This window comes from Cetorhinus maximus, chromosome 21 (assembly GCF_964194155.1).
Source record: "Cetorhinus maximus chromosome 21, sCetMax3.hap1.1, whole genome shotgun sequence".
NCBI lineage: Eukaryota > Metazoa > Chordata > Chondrichthyes > Lamniformes > Cetorhinidae > Cetorhinus > Cetorhinus maximus.
The window spans coordinates 68,852,762-68,871,502 of NC_135899.1; the positions used below are offsets into that span (position 1 = coordinate 68,852,762).

At 45.5% G+C, this 18,741-nt stretch overlaps 1 protein-coding gene across 2 annotated transcripts in view; it reads left to right on the forward strand.

The window, feature by feature from the left end:
* Nucleotides 1-10,227: 10,227 nt before the first annotated feature.
* Nucleotides 10,228-18,741, forward strand: part of LOC144695964 (grainyhead-like protein 3 homolog) — a 92,432-nt gene continuing 83,918 nt past the window's right edge. The window contains exon 1 of one of the 2 annotated variants that reach the window (XM_078567086.1): nucleotides 10,228-10,365. In XM_078567086.1, the coding sequence (XP_078423212.1) occupies nucleotides 10,349-10,365 (17 nt within the window). In that variant the 5' untranslated portion in view covers nucleotides 10,228-10,348. The remainder of the gene's footprint in view (nucleotides 10,366-18,741) is intronic. The other variant, XM_078567085.1, reaches the window with a different exon arrangement.

Sequence of the window (18,741 nt, forward strand, 5' to 3'; positions counted from 1 at the left end):
CGCCATTTGTAAATAACCAATTAACAAGCCATTGAGCTTGATAAAGACCCAATTGTATGCAATTTTTCGTTGCCCACACATTTTTTGGACGTTGCACAGGGAGGTGTTTGGGACTGTTTTACAGCAGGTATGATGAGGTGGACCAAGGGCGGAAGAAAAGGCCTGCCAACTGGATCAGGGCAGCATGTATTTTGCAGAGTCTGCGAGTGAGGGTGGCAGCGTCTGTCTGTTTTATGACTTCATTATTCACGGTTTTGGGCCTGCCATGAGAAATAAGGAGAGATTGAGAGGGCAGGGGTCTTTAAATTTGTGGCCTTGTCTGACCTCCTGTTTAACCCCTGTCCTGCCCGACATCCCGGCCTAGAAGTTCAATTGGGTAGGCCACCCCCCCACCGTCTTCGCACTGCTAATTGGCCACTTCCTGCCAGGCGGCCACTAATTGGCGTTCCCATGCCCAATTTGTGGTGCTGAGACAGTGGGGGCAGAAGCGAGCTGACCACTCAGTTTCCATTCTATCTCCTCCGCCCCACAGAAAACTGTAAAATCCAGCTGACAGAGAGGATGTGCTGAAAGTGGGGATTGAGGGCATGACAATAGATGTACAGCCTGCAAAACTGCTATGTATATTTTTTGCTTCAGTTTTTACCAAGAAAGAAAGAGGTAACTTATTTGATCAGGAAATTGAGCTAAAGGGCAGAACTTTATGCCCTGTCGGCGGGTGTGCGCCCAACCCGATCGGGCATAAAATTGTGCGCGATGACATCCAGTGAGCGCTCCGATGTCATCGCGCGCTCTCGCGATATTTCGCTTGGCAGGCTCGCGTGGGTGCCGGAGCTGCGCCCGCCATTAATTAACAGGCCACTTAAGGGCCTTAACAGTCCAATTGACTGTGATTTTTCCTTACCCATGCAATTTCGCGCTCGTCGCACGGGCAAAATGGGCAGGTGGCCAGCCGACATTTTCAAAAACTTCATCTATGGGTGGGATAACAAAGATCAGTAGCATCGCCAATGTGAGTAGTGAGGAGTTTTGGAGATAGTTTGCTGCTGGTTGCTTATTGGTACTTGGCAGCTTCATCTCTGTTCAGGGCTTCATTCTTAGCATTTGCAGGCTTCATTTCAGGACTCATTGTTGCCTTCAAGGTCCCCGGAAGATTCACACTGTGTGGGTCCTTCCAGGTATCAGACAGCCTTCCCTTACCCTGGTAATGGGGATTGTGCTCTCCGCTGGAGGCACCTCCTCTGAGGAGGAAGAGGGGGCAGAAGGGAGAGGAGGCCAGGTGTCCCTATGCAGCTTCCAGGGGAGGGACCTGTGGGAGGAGAGGCGCAGGCACAAGGGGCGCAGGGCCTGCAGGAAGTCCAAGGCAGAAGGGGCCGCAAAAGACGCCACTCTCCTGCTGCCAGGGTTTACAGGCGGCGATGCAGCTACCTCAATATGCCTGAGGTGCTATACTGAAGGAGGCTCCTCCTCTCAAGGGAGACAGAGACCTCCATCTGCCAGATGAATGGGCCTGAGATCTCCTCCGACTGTGTGAGTAGACACCCCATGCCAGCGGTTCTGAAGGTCACAGGGGCCCTCCGGCTCTTTCTAGGGCTCGGTGGGGGATCTGTGTGGAATCTCCCAATCAGCTGTCCACAGTTGCATCAAGCTGGCAACAGAAGCTCTGTTCAGGCAGGTCCTGACCTTTATTCTTTACCATACTAATGAGGCCAGCCAGGCGGAGCGATCAAGAGGCTTCGCAGCGATTGCTGGGTTCCCCCACATCCAGAGCGCCATCGACTGCACACGGTGGCCATCAAGGCGCCAGTGGGTCAGCCGGGTGCCTTCATTAACAGGAAGGGCTTCCACTCCATGAACGTGCAGATAGTGTGTGAATACAGGATGCATATTCTGCAAGTCTGTGCAAGGTACCCTGGCAGCTCCCATGACGCTTACATTCTGAGACACTCCCAGGTGCTGAGGCTCTTCAGTCCTCCAGCCCGGCTGGATGGATGGCTGCTGGGTGACAAGGACTATCAATTGAAGAGGTGGCTCATGACACCTCTCTGCCACCCAATAATAGAGGCAGAGAAGTGTTAGAATACGAGTCATGTCTCCACAAGAGCAATGGTAAAGAGGACCATAGGTCTTCTCAAATGCACTTCTGATGCTTGGACCATTCAGAGGGAGCACTACGATACCCCAGAGCAGGTGTCACTGATAGTGGTTGCATGCTGCGCCCTCCACAATCTGGCACTGGCAAGGGGGGACCCACTGGAGGAAGAAGATCTTGACGCAGCTGCACAAGCCACAGAAGATGATTCTAGTAGTGAGTCCAAAGATAAGCATGGTGAGGAGAATGGTGAGGGCATGGAGCCAGACCTTAGTGCAGGGGCACCAGGGACTCCTTGATCCAACACTCCTTCAGCTAGATTACCAAAGATCAGCTTCAATGCATGCCAGGGCTGCCGCTTCCGTCCCAGATGTCTGAAAGGACCCTTTCATTTGAACACCAACCTGTGCAATAAAGTTCGAAGTCACCTACTTCCAGCATTACATACTAGCATTCCCCGCAACAATGGAATAAAAAGGCAAAGCATACTCAGGCCATGATGACAAAAATACAGTTTATCTCATTCTGAGATAATACTTACATTAACGTTTCTGGTTCTAAACCCCAGACCAATTTACATAAAGTAAACATAAATAAATATAAAATCATCCATGACCTGTCCATTTTGTACTCATGGTGCCTTTAACTTATGTTTGCCAGTGCTATGTCTTGCTGCTTCCCTCTCGCTGACATCAGCATTGGAGACAGCCTGTTGACTCTGCTGTCTTGTTGGCCTTGATGAGCATGGCGGTCATCCTTTGACCAGAGGAATCCGCAGAGATGACAGGCAGATCGTGCGCCAACGTGAAGTTGCTCTGGACTTCCTGCTCACCTTTGTTGAACAGGCACCGAGCTGGGAAACTGGGTGCCTCATCCATCTCCCACATGGACACTGAACACCTGAGGTCAATGCCTGTGTGAAGGCTTGCAGGTCCAAGCGCAACCCCAGGAACACCTGATTCTGTTGCTGGATCTGCCTCTCCATGAGAGTCGCCAATCTCTCATTGGAGGAGGCAATACGCTCAGCTATCATGGTCAACGCAGTGCTGATGCTCCGCATGGACTCCTCCATCATGTAGACCATGGGATGTTTACCCTCATGGGTCTCTGCCAGATCCTCTCACACATCTCGCTGGATATCCAGCATCTGCCGCCTAATGGACGACTCCAGAGGCTCATCATCAGCCTTCAACTGAACACCATCCTGGTTCCCAGCAGTCCTCTGACTGCCAGAGCCCTGGGCACTCTCTGCCTCCACCAGCACCTCAAGCGATTGTGAAGTGCTCTCACCTATGTGCACCAAGATACTAGCTGCCAATCTAATGCCCGCCAAGGTGTTGGTATCTGTGCTGGTGCCTACTTTAGAGAGCATGTATGACGCAGGTGCAACAGAAGTTCAGTGGTCCTCTGATGTCAGGGATGGCCTTTCGGGGTCTGCAGAGTGAACGCCTGCTGGCGATCTTAAAAGGGAGAACGAGGACATGTCACTAGTTAAAGTCATCACACTGTCACTGTGCATGCCAGGCACCCTGGTGAGACAACGGAGATCTGCATCTTCCAATGATCAACGGGGACTCCAGGTTCGAGGCTCACATCAATGAAGAGACAATGTTTGCACAATCCGAAAGTGTCACCTCTGTGCACTGTGCTCTTACCTCCTGGCACCCCCGCCTCTCCACGCCCGGTTGCACGGGGCACATGGTGGCTCTCAAGCTCCAGGGCATCTTGCTTATATCTGGAAATGATAAGGAGGCTAGCAACCTTTCAATATTGTTGTGGGCCATCTTGTCCTGAAACAACAAAGGAGCATCGATTAGCCCACTCTGTACCTGCAGCCTGGCCAACCCCAGCTGAGGAGCACCTGGCAGGGCACATCCAAGTCGTCGGCCTTGAGCTGCAAGGCACTCAGTCCAAGCAGCCAGGGCTCATCCCTCGGTCAGCTCCGGCATCATTGACAGTTGGCACTCAGACTCTAGCACCCCGGAGGCCCTTCCAGCCTTCCAGGGGCTGCCTGGGCCGCTTTTAAATCAGCCGCCGGGCCACCATTGGACACGGCGGCCGACAGGGTCCCCACTTGGCCCTTCCCGGCCAGTGCGGAGCCACATTTCACGCTGGGCCTCCAGCATGAAATCGCAGGTGGCGGACCATTTCCCGGCCGCTCCCGGGCCCACCTGCCGTGCCCACCCGACGACCTCAAAATCCTGCCCAAAGAATTTTGCTGAGACAAACTGTAACACTCTTCACATTACTACCCGTATGTTAATCAAAATGTTAAAAATTAAGGTAAATAAATCTCGGGTCCCTGAGATCCAGGCTGGATGAGTTGTATCCAAGAATCCTTGAGGAACTAAAGGAGGAAATTGCAGGAAATCTGACACAAATATTCCAGAAAGCACTGAAAACCGCAGAGATGCCAGAAACTGGATAAGGGCAGATGTTATTCCTATATTCAGAACAAGTGGGCATGAGTGACTCAAGAAACTACCGACTCATGCATTTGATGTTCATTGCGGGTAACTTATGCAAAGATAACAATCATGGAATACCTGGATGGAAATAAGATCATAAAAGATTGCCAATATGGCTTTATAAAGTGGATATTTGTTCATCCAGTTGACTGGTTTTCTTTGCGGGTGTGACAAAGGAGCACAGTAGGGGTGAAGGAGTGGATGTGGTTACTAGGATTGCAATAAGGCTTTTGATACAGTTCATCCGGAAAAGCAGGTGCCAAAAATAAAGAAAGCAGGAATCAGTGGAAATATTTTGCAATGAATACGTAATTGGCTGATTAGTAGAATCCTGAGAGTGATTGTAATTTGCCTAAGAGAATGTTACCAGTGGGGTCCTATAGATGTTTGTCTGGGGGCATTTTTTGTTTAATATTTCCATAAATGATCTGGCACTAGGGGTCACAAGCACAATAGCTAAATTTACGAATGATACAAATATGATTGAAATAGACTTGAGGATTAGGCAAACGGGGAGATGAAATTCAGTGTGGAGAAATACAAAATGCTTCACACGAGGACAAAAATTCCAAGAAGGGGCCATAACCTCATTCATATGAAATTAAAACGACGGAAAACAACGAAGATCCAGGATCCTGATTAACAATAAACTGGGACTATTGCAAAATTGCTCTGCGACATTGAGTAATGCAACTCAGATATGCAGGGTAGAAAAAGATCAACATCGAGCTAAACAATTGTGACAATATTACCACACACAGAACACTTGTTACCGCAGTGCAGAAAGGACAATTCAGCTTTTAAGATGGTGGGAGCAAGCAGAATAATTCAGAGGGGTGAGGTGGGGGTTGGGGGCGGGGGGTGTGTGGGGTGCATGGTGAAGGAATTGGATTATGTGAGTTGATTTTGCAAATTAAGCGTATTGTCATTGGAAAAGCCAAGGTTGGGAGGTGATGTCATTCAAAAACAAAATATGGAAATCCAAAATAAAAACAGAAATGCTGAGAAGTACTCAGCAGGGCTGACAGATTCTAAGGAGAGAGATACAGAATTAACATTTCAGGTCAATAGCCCCTCAACAGAACTGGGAAAAGTTCAAAATGTAATAGGTTTTGAGTAAGTGAAAGGCGGGGGAGGGTGGGCAAAAGAATAAATGGAAGGCCTGTGAAAGGGAGGAGGGCAGGAGAGATTGAATGATGAAACGTTTCATGGTGCAAGGCCAAAGGTAATGGGACAAGTAAAGAAACAAAATATCTGTATAGAAGAGGTGTGAATGGCAAGATCCTTAATAGCTGCCATCCAAAAGTAAAGAAAAGGAAATAAGAGAGAAACAAGAGAGGGAAAAACAAAACAGCAAAGAAAAACAATACAAAATGGGGACAGAGGTTAGAATATTGTTGAATTCAATGTTGAATCTGGAAACCAGTGAAGTACCCAATTAGAAGATCAGGTATTGTTCCACAAGGTTGTGTTGAGCTTCATTGGAACACTGCAGGAGGTCAAGGAGAGAAATATCAGATTATTGCTCAAAAAAGAGATATGTTGAAACGTATTGTCTTGAACTCCTCATGGCACTTTGCAAGAATACCGATTTAAGGAGAAAACAACAATTTATACTGTATGTGAAGAGAGTGCTGATTGGTTGGCAGGTGGACTCTGATTGGTAGAAGCGTTGACATGAATGCAAGATGAAAAGATTTGACATGTCTCTTTTTTCAGCAATACTCAAGTTCTGTACTACCAAATGACTAAATGTCAGATTGGGAACAAGGTAGAGAATTAAAATGACAGGTTACTGGAAGCTTGGGGTTATAAGTTCATAAGAAATAGGGGCAAGAGTAGGTCACTCGGCCCATCAAGCCTGCTCGGCCATTCAATAAAGTCACGCTTATGGATTGAATGGAGGTGTTCCACAAAGCGGTCATCCAGTCTGCTTTTCGTCTCCCCAGTGTATCTATACAGATATCTATACAGATATTTTGTTTCTTTACTTGTCCCATTACCACATCATGAGTAGCGAATACAGTATATGAAATTGAAAAAAGTACAAGTAAATCACTGTTTCACCTGGAGGGAGTGTTGGGGGCCGTGGACGGTAAGAAGGGGTGAGGTAAAAGGGCAGGTGTTGCATCTTCCAGTTCCAAAGAAATGTCATATTGGACTCGAAAGGTTAACTCGGTTTCTCTCTCCACAAATTCCAGACCTGCTGAGTTTTTTCAGCACGTTCTGCTTTTATTTAGGATTTCCAGCAGAAAAAGGGTTGGGTTAGCTGAAGCGTGGACCAGGATATCAAGGAGGAAATGGTCCCTTTGAAAATACTAAAGGTGGAGGGGAAGGGAAGATGTGCTTGGTGTTGGCACCATGCTGGAAATGGTGGAATTAACAGGATATCCATTGGATACAGAGGCTGGTGGAGTGGTTGGTGAGGACAAAGGGAACACTATTGTGGTTCAGGGAGGGAGGAGAAGCAGTGAGAGCAACAGTGTTTAAAATAAAATGGGAATGGTCGAGGGCCCTGTCAACCACCATGGGGGGGAGGAATCCTCAGTTGAGAAAAAGGAAGTCATTTACAAAGCGCTGGTACAGAAGGTTCCATCTTCAATAGATGTGAAGGGGTGATGTAACTGGAAGAATGGAACTGCTTTTACAGGAATCAGGGTGTGAGGAAGTGTTATCAAGATAGCTGTGGGAGTCAATGGAGTTATAATGAATATTGGTTAATAACCTATCCTCAGAAATGGAGACAGCGAAATCAAGGAAGGGAAGGGAGGAGTCAGAAATGGACCATATGAAGGCGAGAAATAAGTGGAAATTGGAAGCAAGGTTGAAATGATCCAGTTCAGGGTGAGAGCAGGAATGGCTCTGATACAGTTATCAAAGCACTGGAAAAAGGTAGGTGAGGAGGCCTGAGTAGGACTAAAACAAAGAATGTTCCAAATATTCCAAAAAACGGAAGGCATGGCTGTGAGTCATGTGGGTACCCATAACACCACCTTTTATTTGGAGGAAGTGGGTGGAATTAAACAGATTGTTGTTCAATGTGAAAACAAGTCCAGCCAGGTGGCAGAGGGTGGTGGATTGGGATTGGTTGGGCCTTCATTCAAGGAAGAAGTGGAGAGCCCTCAGACCGTCTGGGGATGTAGAAGGATTGGATGTCCATGGTGAAAAAGAGATGGTTAAGACCAGGAAACTGGAGGCTGTTGAAGTTGACAGAGGGCATTGGAAGAATCACGGATGTAGCTAGGAGGAGACTGGACAAGTGAAGAAAAAGTAGGGGTTAGATAGGAAGAAATCAGTTCAGTGAGTCAGGAACAAGCTGAAATGATGGGTCTACTGGGGCACACCTGTTTATGGATATTGGGAAGGAGGCAGAAGCGAGCTATTCAGGATTGGGGAAAAACACGATTGAAGAGAAGATCTCCAGAGTAGATGAGGTCACTGACTGCCCTGGAAACAATAGCTTGATATTAGGTGGTGGAATCATGTTCCAGGGGGTTGGGGGGTGGTGGGGGTGCAGTAGGAAGAAGTGTCAAAGAGTTGACATTCGGCCTCTGCTACATACAGGTTGTCATGCAGCACCCTTGTCAGCAGTTTTGATGACAACATTAGGACTTGAACCTGAGAGATTAGAAAGCTGCAAATTCAGATGGATTTAGGTTGGAGTGCATGAGGGGAGCAGAAAAGTTGAGACAGTCAATGTAATGCCAGCAGTTCTCAATGAAAAGATCTAAAGAGGGTAAAAGGTAGGGGGTCCTGTTGGAGGCAGGATACTGGAGAATGGTAAAAGGTTCTACTGTGTAGGGGGGGGAGATCTGGCCAAGGAAGAGGCAAAAGCAACAGAAGAAGAGCTCAGCCTCTCGCCAAGCTCAAAATCTATTAAGATGGGGCGTGAGGAGATGAAACCGGGGCCTTTGCTCAGCACAGATTGTTCAGGGTCAGAGAAGAGAAGGTCAGATGGTATCGTGACTGCATGGCAAGGGGTGAAATTGGAAGAACCATGTGACATGGTTGCCATTTTCAGAATTCTACAGGGACTAGAGAATGCAGCCCGCAACATGCTGTTTCACCTTGTCCAGAACTATAGAACCAGAGGACATGGCCTGGTATGAAGCAGAGTAAATTAAATCTAATCTTCAGAAACGTTATTCAATTTAGTTAGTGATGTATCTATCGAACAGGCTCCTTAAGGAGATAATAGAATCAGACTGTGCTGAATGATCCGAATGTAATTCACATAGGTATCTTTCAGTAAATAATATTTTGAGTTACAAGATGTGAGTAATTTGAGACATGTCATTGTTAAGTGTAGCATCCTTTGAAGGGACAAATGACTTTGTTCTCAAAGCTTTCCACCACGGGGTGTTTTCCTTGGTTCATGTCTGGGTCCATTGTAGATAAATGGATAGAGGTTGGGTGCTATGGTTAGTCAACTACTCCACTATTTTTATATCATGTGTTTAGGAAAATGGTGGAAGGTGATCTAAATGGACCATGATATTCACCTGTCCAGCAATGCCTATGTTTCTAATTCAGGAAGCAATGGGCTACAGGACAGTGCTGTGGCACAGGGCATTACACCATCCCTGTTGCTCATTGTCACATTGGGTTTTCAGTTATGTGATTATATTTTGAAGTTATCCAAATGAACAAGTTATATATAGTGTCCTTCTCCTTACCTTCAGTGCGACTGGAAAATCCATCATGGCAAAAAAGATTGAATGCTCAAAGCTACATGTTTTTCAGAGTGTTGTGTAAAATATTCCACAATGGGCTGGGCTTTGTATCCGTGATGACATTGGAAGCAGGCCAAGAGTTCAGTTCACAGCTTCTGCATATTCATATGCTAATCGGTATTCCGTATCTTATTTATTCCAGAATGTGCGAATACATATTCGCAGGGTAACGCGGGCTACCTTTCTAGTCAGTAGTCTGTAGTTAGGGTCAGAATTATGGATTTAGGGTTTGATGTAGAAGTACACATGAGTAGCTGCTGAGTACCTTGTAAATAAACAGAATGTGTTCCACCTAAGAAGTATCTGCTGATCAACTCTATCTATAGTACCAACTTGGCCATCCCACAACAAGCGTGCAACTGGGATTCACAAGTCCCAACAGTTATCTAGGCTGGCACTATTGGAGGTGGCATCTTTCCAGTGAAGGGTCAAATCTTTGAGGTTGGCCTTAAAGAAGGGCACTGTTCGAAAGAAGAGGAAAGTTCTCCTGGTGTATCAACTAACATTTATCCTTCAACCAACAAAACACCTAATCTGGTCAGTTATTACATTGCTATAAATGGGGCACTGTTATTGCCAAATTCTCTACTATTTTTCTACATTTCAACAGTGGCTACACTTCAAAAGTCATTAATTGTCTATAAAACAATTTGGGGCATATGAAGTTCTGAAAATGTGCTGTAATTACTGGAAGTTTTTTCTTTCCCCTTTCTTTGTATACACCGGTTGTATAAAAATTTGGGAAGGTAAATTTTCCAAGAAACCAGTGGTCAAAGGGTTAAGCTATTGCACCTGTTATTGTACACCTGTCTGACTCACCTGCAGGCGTACCTGTATCTGAGCAGACCAATCAGAAGCAAGGCAGGAGAATCTACCTGTCAGCAAAATTCCTGCAGTGAACCTTAAGGGAAATAAATAGAGATCCATCACTGACGCGGTCAGCTTTTAACTAGAAATATCACACAAAACCACCTGGATGTTTTTTGACCTGAGAGAGTAAGAGCAGCTGTTATAAAAATATATCACTTGTGAAGGTTACTGTGAAGAGACAGACAATGTCCAAAGAGCTTGGGTAAGTGAATGCTCTGGCAGAGACAAGTCTCAATAGTTGATATTACTTTCTTTTAAGATACTACTCTGTTCATGGAGAGGGAACACGTGCCAGTTTATATCACGCTATTAGTCTGTTGTGTTTCCTGAAAAGATGAATGCCAAGTTTCTGCCTCAGTGTGATGGTTGTTTGTTATGTGTATTTGCTTATTCCCAGTGGAAGAAGTGACCATCATTAGAGATTTTCACAATTGCTTTGTTCCTCAGGGTATCAGCTTCCTCCTTTGCCATTGTAAAAAACCTGAACAATATAATTGAAAGGTTAAGTCTGGCCACGTGATAGCATCAGAGCATCCTGTAGCCATGGTTTCAGCAAATGTTCAATTTTATGTTAGTAATAGTGATTAGAATTGAAATGTCAATAAGGAGAAATCGAAAGAAAGTTAGACAAGTTTATACTTGATTCTGTATTTACTCCATGGGCGTGAATGATCTGTTTTACTCTCATGTGACAGACCATTCATGATCTAACTTGATAATCATGTCCCTGAATAGACTTCAAAATTAGAAAACAAGTACTTTTCTCCTTATTCTCTTCTGTGTCTAGTAATACATGAGGCAACCCGTTTCTTCCAATCGTTTACATACCACAGTTTGTGCTCTGGGTTTTTTCCATAACCAAATTCCTTCTTACGTGGACAGGTTGTTAGCCTGATTCACAAACCATACTAGGACAGCTAATTAGATGCGATAGGGGGTCATCACCCGATTCCTATCAGACACACGTACCCTGCTGGCTATCAACTTAGTACTCAGAGTCCCGGACTCTCATCTCTGTTCACTGGGATAATGTTAAATCCATTATATAGATCGCAAATAAATAAATGACCCATCTCTCCTGTTATTTTACCTGCATAAAAGTTGTTTGTTACAGCGTCAGATTACATGTTAGCTATTCACAGAAACGTAATTGAATGTGTTTAATTTATAATAGATATTATGCAATGCCACAAATGTGACCAGTCATCCTGACTGTCTTAAGACTGAAGTCTCCTCCATAGTATCTATAGGCATGATGTGGATTGTTGCAGTTTCATTTTGCAAGCTATCAGTCAGCCAAAATAAATAAATAAATTAAGAACAGTGAGCAATGCTGGGCTGTAAAACTTTAGAAAATAAACCCATTTATTGATACAGCCCATACTAGACAGTAGATAGAACTAAGTGATCTCAAAGAAAAACATTGTAGAATTTTGTATTATCTCTAAAAACAATTAGCAACCTAAAGAGTCATGAAAATATCATCTGATTGTTTCATTGATGCTCAATGTTTAATTTTCAGAGCAGTTGTGAATCTGAATTGATAGTATATCTTCAGCACCCACTGGTTTAGTTTTGTGTTCAGTGATAGGGAAATAGCAGGGACATGGACTAAAGCTGTCACTGAGACATTGCTGATCAAAGCAGATGCTAGTTGTTGACAGGCAAATGTGCCTTTAAGGCGTTTTGTTTTAGTTGGCACTGAATGTTCGAATAGCAATGTTTTGTGTCTTTTGGTAAAACAGTGTTTTTAATGTATATGAGACCTCCTCCATCATGATGCCTGAGAATGTTGCAAAAGGAATGAGATAAGTCAGATACCAAGGAAACCACTAAAGATGTTTTGTGTGGCTTTCTTTTTGAAGAGTGAGTTGCGATTAGCTACACAGATCATTTTGAGGGATGGTGCACATTCAGTACTATAGCAATGCAGATGCAGGAAACAATAAAGTATCTTTCTGCTAGTCATGTGCCATTTTACACAATTGTGTATATTAGAAGGTATTTTAATATTAATTAATTTATAACATTGTACATTATAGCAAAATAGATTGCCTTGACTTTAAAACACTGCAGTTAAGTTTGGCCATTTCAAGTCTTCATTCCTTCACCCCTTGTCTGAACCATGTTAAGTTCTGTGACCATTATCAGCACCTCTTACTCAAGAAAGGAGGGCGATAGAAAGCTGGAAATAGCCTAAAATCTGTTATTAGGAAAGTGCTTGCATCTATTATTAAGGAGATAATAGCAGGACATTTAGAAAATCGTAATACAATCAAGCAGAGTCAACATGGTTTTGTGAAAGGGTAATCATGTTTGACTAATTTATTAGAGCTCTTTGAGGAATGGACAAGCAAGGTGGATAAAGGGGTAGCAGTAGATGTGGCACATTTAGATTTCCAAAAGGCAAACAATAATGCCACACAGATTAAGAGCTCATGGTTTTGGGGGTAACATATTAGCATGGATAGAGGATTGGTTAGCTAACAGGAAACAGAGAGTTGGGATAAGTGGGTCATTTCTGGGTTAGCCACCTGTAACTAGTGGAGCGCCACAGGGATCAGTGCTGGGGCCTCAACTATTTATGACCTGGATGAAGGGACCGAGTGTATGGTATCAGCTAAATTTGCTGATAGGTAAGAAAGCAAGTTGTGAGGAGGATACAAAGAGTCTGCAAAGGGATATAGATAGGTGAAGTGAGTGGGCAAAAATTGGCAGATGGAAAACAGTGGGAAAATGTGAACTTATCCACTTTGGCAGGAAGAATAGAAAAGCAGCATGTTACTTAAATGGAGAGAGAGTGCAGAAACTTGTGATACAGAGGGATCTAGGTGTCCTAGTATGCAAATCACAAAAAGCTAGCATGCAGGTACAGCAAGTGATTGGGAAGGCAAATGAAATGTTGGCCTTTATTGCAAGGGGAATGGAGTTTAAAAGTAAGGAAGTGCTGCTACATCTGCACAGGGCTTAGTGAGACTGCATCTAGAGTACTGTGTACATTTTTGGTCTCCTACGTAAGAAGGGATATACTTGCTTTGAGCAGTTCAGAGAAGATTCTCTTGGCTGATTCCTGGGATGAATGGGTCGTCTTAAGGTTGAGCAGGTTTGGCCTATACTCATCGGAGTTTAAAAGAATGAGAGGTAATCTTGTTGAAACATAGAAGATTCTGAGGGGATTTGAAAGGGTGGATGCTGGGAGGATGTTTCCCCTTGTGAAACTAGAGGCCACAGTTTAAAAATAAAGGGTCTCCCATTTAAGATGGAGATAAGGAGAATTTTTTTTCTCTCAATGTTTGTTAGACTTGGGAACTCTCTCGCCTGGACAGCAGTGGATGCTGGGTCATAGAACATATTCAAGGCTGAGTTAGACAGATTCTTGATCGACAAGGAAGCCCTGGGTTATGGGGGGTTAGGCAGGAAAGTGGAGTTAAAGCCACAACCCAGATCAGCCATGACCTTATTGAATGATGAAGCAGGTTCGAGGGAGCAAATGGCCGACTCCTGCTCCTATTTCTTATGATCTTACATTCTAATGATCTTATTTGCTTGCTGCTATGTTAATACACTTCAGTAAAGATTGATTCTGAATCGTTACATGATACAGGCTACTCTTGTTTCAATTAATCCAACTGATCAGTGAGTGAAGTACCTCACTCAAATGTAAGAGATCCTACATAAGCAAGATTTGTTGGTAACAGCAATTGGTGTGCAGCCTAGAGTTCTGTACATCCCACTATCCAGACAGATTGACAGTGGACGGAATTTGAGAGAGAAAAACCCCACAGAATGTATCTCAAGAGATGTTGATCTTAATCGGTTATGAAATAGGTTCATATAAGTGAGTCTTACCTATGCGTTGATGTGACTGACATGCAGCTGATCAGGCAAATGCTAAGGTCAGTGCAGACCAACTGATCATACAGTTTCTACTGTAATCAAAAGTGGATATTTTAAAAACTAACGCACAGATGAAGGCAGTGGCAGAGTGAATTGATCAATAAGTTAAAAAGCTGGAGAGGGGCCAGAAAATTGACTTTAAATGGGAGCATGGGATTCACACAGGTCTTTTCTCTGCTTGCAGCTTGGAGAATTGTCATCCTCTGTGACAGCTGGGGACTGCAGAGTTCTTGTTAAACAAACAGGAAGAATCTGGCCTGGCCAATTTTTCATTTAAAAACTCCCTAGTTGAGTAAATGATGTGGATATACAACTCAGAATTGTAAATGTATGTCTACTTATGTGTATACCTGAAAAGTGCATAGCTTTGTTAAAAAAAACTATTTATCTTTCCCACTTTTCCTTGTGTTAGCCTCTGCGTTGCCAAGAGTACAATGATCGGGAGAATTTTCTGTTGGATATTTTGTTGTGCCATCTGTTCATCCTCATTGTAAATGTGGATGTGCTAATCACTTAATTGCCTTGCTGTCTGGCAGAATACAGTGATTCTGCTCTTTAAACTGGTCCCAGACTCATTATTAGAAATGCAATTTAGCTAGTAAAAATCGTACCTGTCAGTAAATGGTGGTGGAGGGGTGGGGGGAGAGACATTTAGCAGTATAAGTTGTTAGTAAATCAGAAATCAAGTAACTCTTCCTATACATATCTACACTAATGAGAAAATAATTAAATTGATTTAAGATCTATTTCACACAAATGGGCTCTGCCAGAAGAGCCAGGATTGAGTTTAATTCTCAAACAAATTTATGAGCCACATTGATACAGGTGTATCACCGAACAGGTGTTCTTGTAAGCTTATTCTTTTAATATTTCAGTGCAGTCCAAAACAAATTCTGTAGCTTGTCAAATTACTGAATTGAAAATAACCATTATTCAAAATATGAAAGACGAAAGCTTTGTCACACAGTTAGTACTTCGTTGGTGAAGATGACACTAACAAGGCAGTAAAAGGGCAGATGATGAGCTCCTAGGCATCAACCAATGATGCTCTGATGCTATCTGCAAGAACATGTTCAGGAGAGGCTGAAAAAACATATCACGTGGACCCATCACTGAGGGAATGTTGCATTGGAAGCTGGGGGTGAAACTTGTCCATGTCAGTAGCTGTGAGAGAGTTCCTGCTGCTGATCACTATTGGATGATGGTGCTGGAATGTAAGTGCATGTGAGGACAGCTGAGGGGACAGAATTAACCACATGGTCAAAATGGTTGTGGTACTCGGGCCCCGGAGTGCTTGGCATTTCTACTAGTTTGCCCCGGCTTTGAACCATCGAAATTTCAGGATTCAGGTCATCTGTCTCAAGGGAACAGATGCTCATACCTTTTGTGGTGTTCCTTGACTGTCTGTCCAACCGACAGAGCACCAGGAATCTGTCAGTGGAAACTTGGCCCTCTACTGGGGCAGAGAGGCAGTGTCTGGTGGACTGTTCTAGTCGCAATATTAAAGCTTTCTTTGCAAAAACAGCCTTTTTAGCTTTTTGGAACTCCATTTCTGACAGATCTTATTCTGACACACAAGTGTGCCTGCATATCATGTAGGTGTACTTTGCATTGGGAACATACTGGCGGTGGAAGTGGTGGGATTTCTGATGGATGCCATTATCACCCTAGTTGCACTTTTTCTAATGACATCCACATAGAGGAGGATTACGCAACACAGCAGGATTTTACAATGAAAAGAATAATGAACAGAGATCTGCAGGAACTGGGTCCGGCTCCAAATCCAAGTTCATTTTTCCCATTTACACCGACATTGTAACCTGTTAGGCCCATGAGCTTTGTGGCCTCAAAGGGTCTATTCTAACACAGGGAGAATTGCCAATTGGATTTGATGTCAGAGTAAGGGCTTAACCTGGAAGTACGCTCCTGCAAGGAACAGCAACTTCAGAAAAGAAAGGCAGGAAGAAGAAAGAACATGCATTTTTATAGTGCCTTTCATGATATCAAGCTGTCCCAAAGCTCTTTACAGCCAATTATGTATGTCAGAGGTGTAGTAACTGTTGTAAAATTGGAGCTGGAGGGGAGAAATGGAAAATATTTTTTTGTATATTGTTAAAAAGAAGTTGACACCATTAATATTGTTCCAGCGGCTTTGCACTTTTAAAACAAACATGTCTAAGTCAAATAAAAAAAAGAAAATGCTGGAAATACTCAGCAGGCTTGGCACGATCTGTGGAAAGAGAAACAGAGTTAATGGGCTGGGTTTAATGCAGCCCGTTATGGCTGGACCATGGTGGCTGGGCTGGCTTAATTGTGGGAGAGCCACATGTCAGTCTTCCAGAGGCGGCAAAATCTCCCCCAATTAAGTCAGAGGGTGAAACAGGCTGATGCAGGGTTCCCTGCCTACAGCAGCGGGAAGTCAGTTAGGCTCCTTAATGAGCCAATTGACACCCAATGTCCCTGAGCCCACCGCAATTCAGTGATGGCTCAGGGATTAAATGGGAGCCGTATGGTTTTGCAGTGTCTCCTAAAGGCCTGCCAGGGAGGGAGGGGTCCCTCATCGTCACGCACTAAGTGCCTGATTGAGGGACCCGGCATTGGGAAGGGGTGGCCCCTGAAAGCCACCCCCTACCCTTGCCTCTGATCCTTATGCAACCCCCCCACCCCCCCGCACCTCTCATGACTGCCCACCCCATGACCCCTATCCCACCCTCACTCAGCTTTGGCCTGGGGTCCCTCAGCAACACTGGACCTCTGATGGGTGCAATTCCAGCAGCTGCTACCACCCCTGGTAGCGCTGACAAGCAATGGAGAATTGCCAGCCTCTGATTGGCTGGCAGTTCCCAGCAGGCGGAGCTTCCGCCGCTCGGGTCCTGAATCCCAGGATGGCAGCGTTGGGCCTCCCCCGTGGAACTAACGGGAGATCCCTAACCATTCTCCAACCAGTGGGCGAGACCCACATCCGGCTGACTAAACCCCAGCCCAGTGTTACAGGTCTGTGATTTTTCGTCAGAAGGGATTTGAAACATTGGGCAGAATTATTCGTCCCGCGGGCGGGCACGCCCCTGACCTGATCGGGAGTAAAATAGTGCGAAATGACATCGGGCGAGTGTCCCGACATCATCGCACACTCGCGTGATATTTCGCTCGGCAGGCGCGTGTAGGTGCCGGAGCAGCACCCACCATTAATTAAATGGCCATTTAAACCCTCAAGAATCCAGTTGACTGTGATTTTTCTCTGCCTGTGCGATTTTCTGCTCGTCGCACAGGCAAAACGGGCAGGTGGCCAACTGACATTTTCACAAACCTCAGCCAAGGGCGGGATAAAAAGGATCAGCAGCATTGCCAGTGTGAATAACGAGGAGTTTTAGAGACAGTTTGCAGCTGGTTGCTTATTGGAACTTGGTAGCTTCATCTCTGTTCGGGGCTTCATTCTCAGCATTTCCTGGCTTCATTTCAGGGCTCATTGCTGTCTGCCAGGCCCCCGGAGGATTCAGACCGTGTGGACCCTTCCAGGTATCAGACAGCCTTCCCTTACCCTGGTAATGGGGATTGTGGTCTCCGCTGGAGGCACCTCCGCTGAGGAGGAAGAGAGGGGCAGAAAGGAGAGGAGGCCGGGTGTCCCAATGCAGCTTCCAGGGAGCGACCAGTGGGAGGAGAGGCGCAGGCACAAGGGGCGCAGGGCCAGCAGGTAGTCCAAGGTGGAAGGGGCTGCAGAAGACGCCACCATTCTGCTGCCAGGGTTTACAGGCAATGATGCAGCTACCTCAATATGTCTGAGGTGCAATGCCGAAAGAGGCTCCGTCTCTTAAGGGAGACAGTGACCTCCATTTGCCAGATGATCGGGCCTGAGATCAGCTCCGACTGTGTGGATGGACACCCCATGTGAGCAGCTCTGAAGGTCACAGTGGCCCTCCAGCTCTTTCCAGGCGTCAGTGGGGGAACCGTGTGGCGTCTTCCAATCAGCTGTCCACAGTTGCATCAAACTGGTGACAGGGGCTCTGTGCAGGTAGGTACTGACCTTCATTCTTTACCATACAGACGAGGCCAGCCAGGCTGAGTGAGCCAGTGGCTTTGCAGCAATTACTGGGCTCCCCCATGTACAGGGTGCAATCGACTGCATACATTGTGGCCATCATTGCACCAGTGGATCAGCCAGCTGCCTTCGTCAACAGGAAGGGCTTCCACTCCATGAAGGTACAGATAGTGTGTGACCACAGGATGCAAATTCTGCAAGTCTGTGCAAGGTAACCAGGCAGTCCCCATGACGCTTACATCCTGAGGCACTCCCAGTTACCGAGGCTCTTCAGTGCTCCAGTCCAACCAGTTGGATGGCTGCTGGGTGACAAGGGTTACCCATTGAAGAGGTGGCTCATGATGCCTCTCCACCACCCAAGAACAGAGGCAGAGCGATGGTACAACAGGAGCCACGCCTCCACAAGGGCAGTGGTAGAGAGGACCATAGGTTTTCTCAAGATGCGCTTCCGATGCCTGGACCGTTCAGAGGGTGCACTACAATACCCCCCAGAGTTGGGTGTCACTGATAGTGGTTGCATGCTGTGCTCTCCCAAACCTGGCACTGGCAAAGGGTACTCACTGGAGAAAGAGGATCTTGGCACATCTCCACAAGCCACAGATGATGAGTCCAGTACTGAGTCCGAAGCGGAGCACGGTGAGGGGA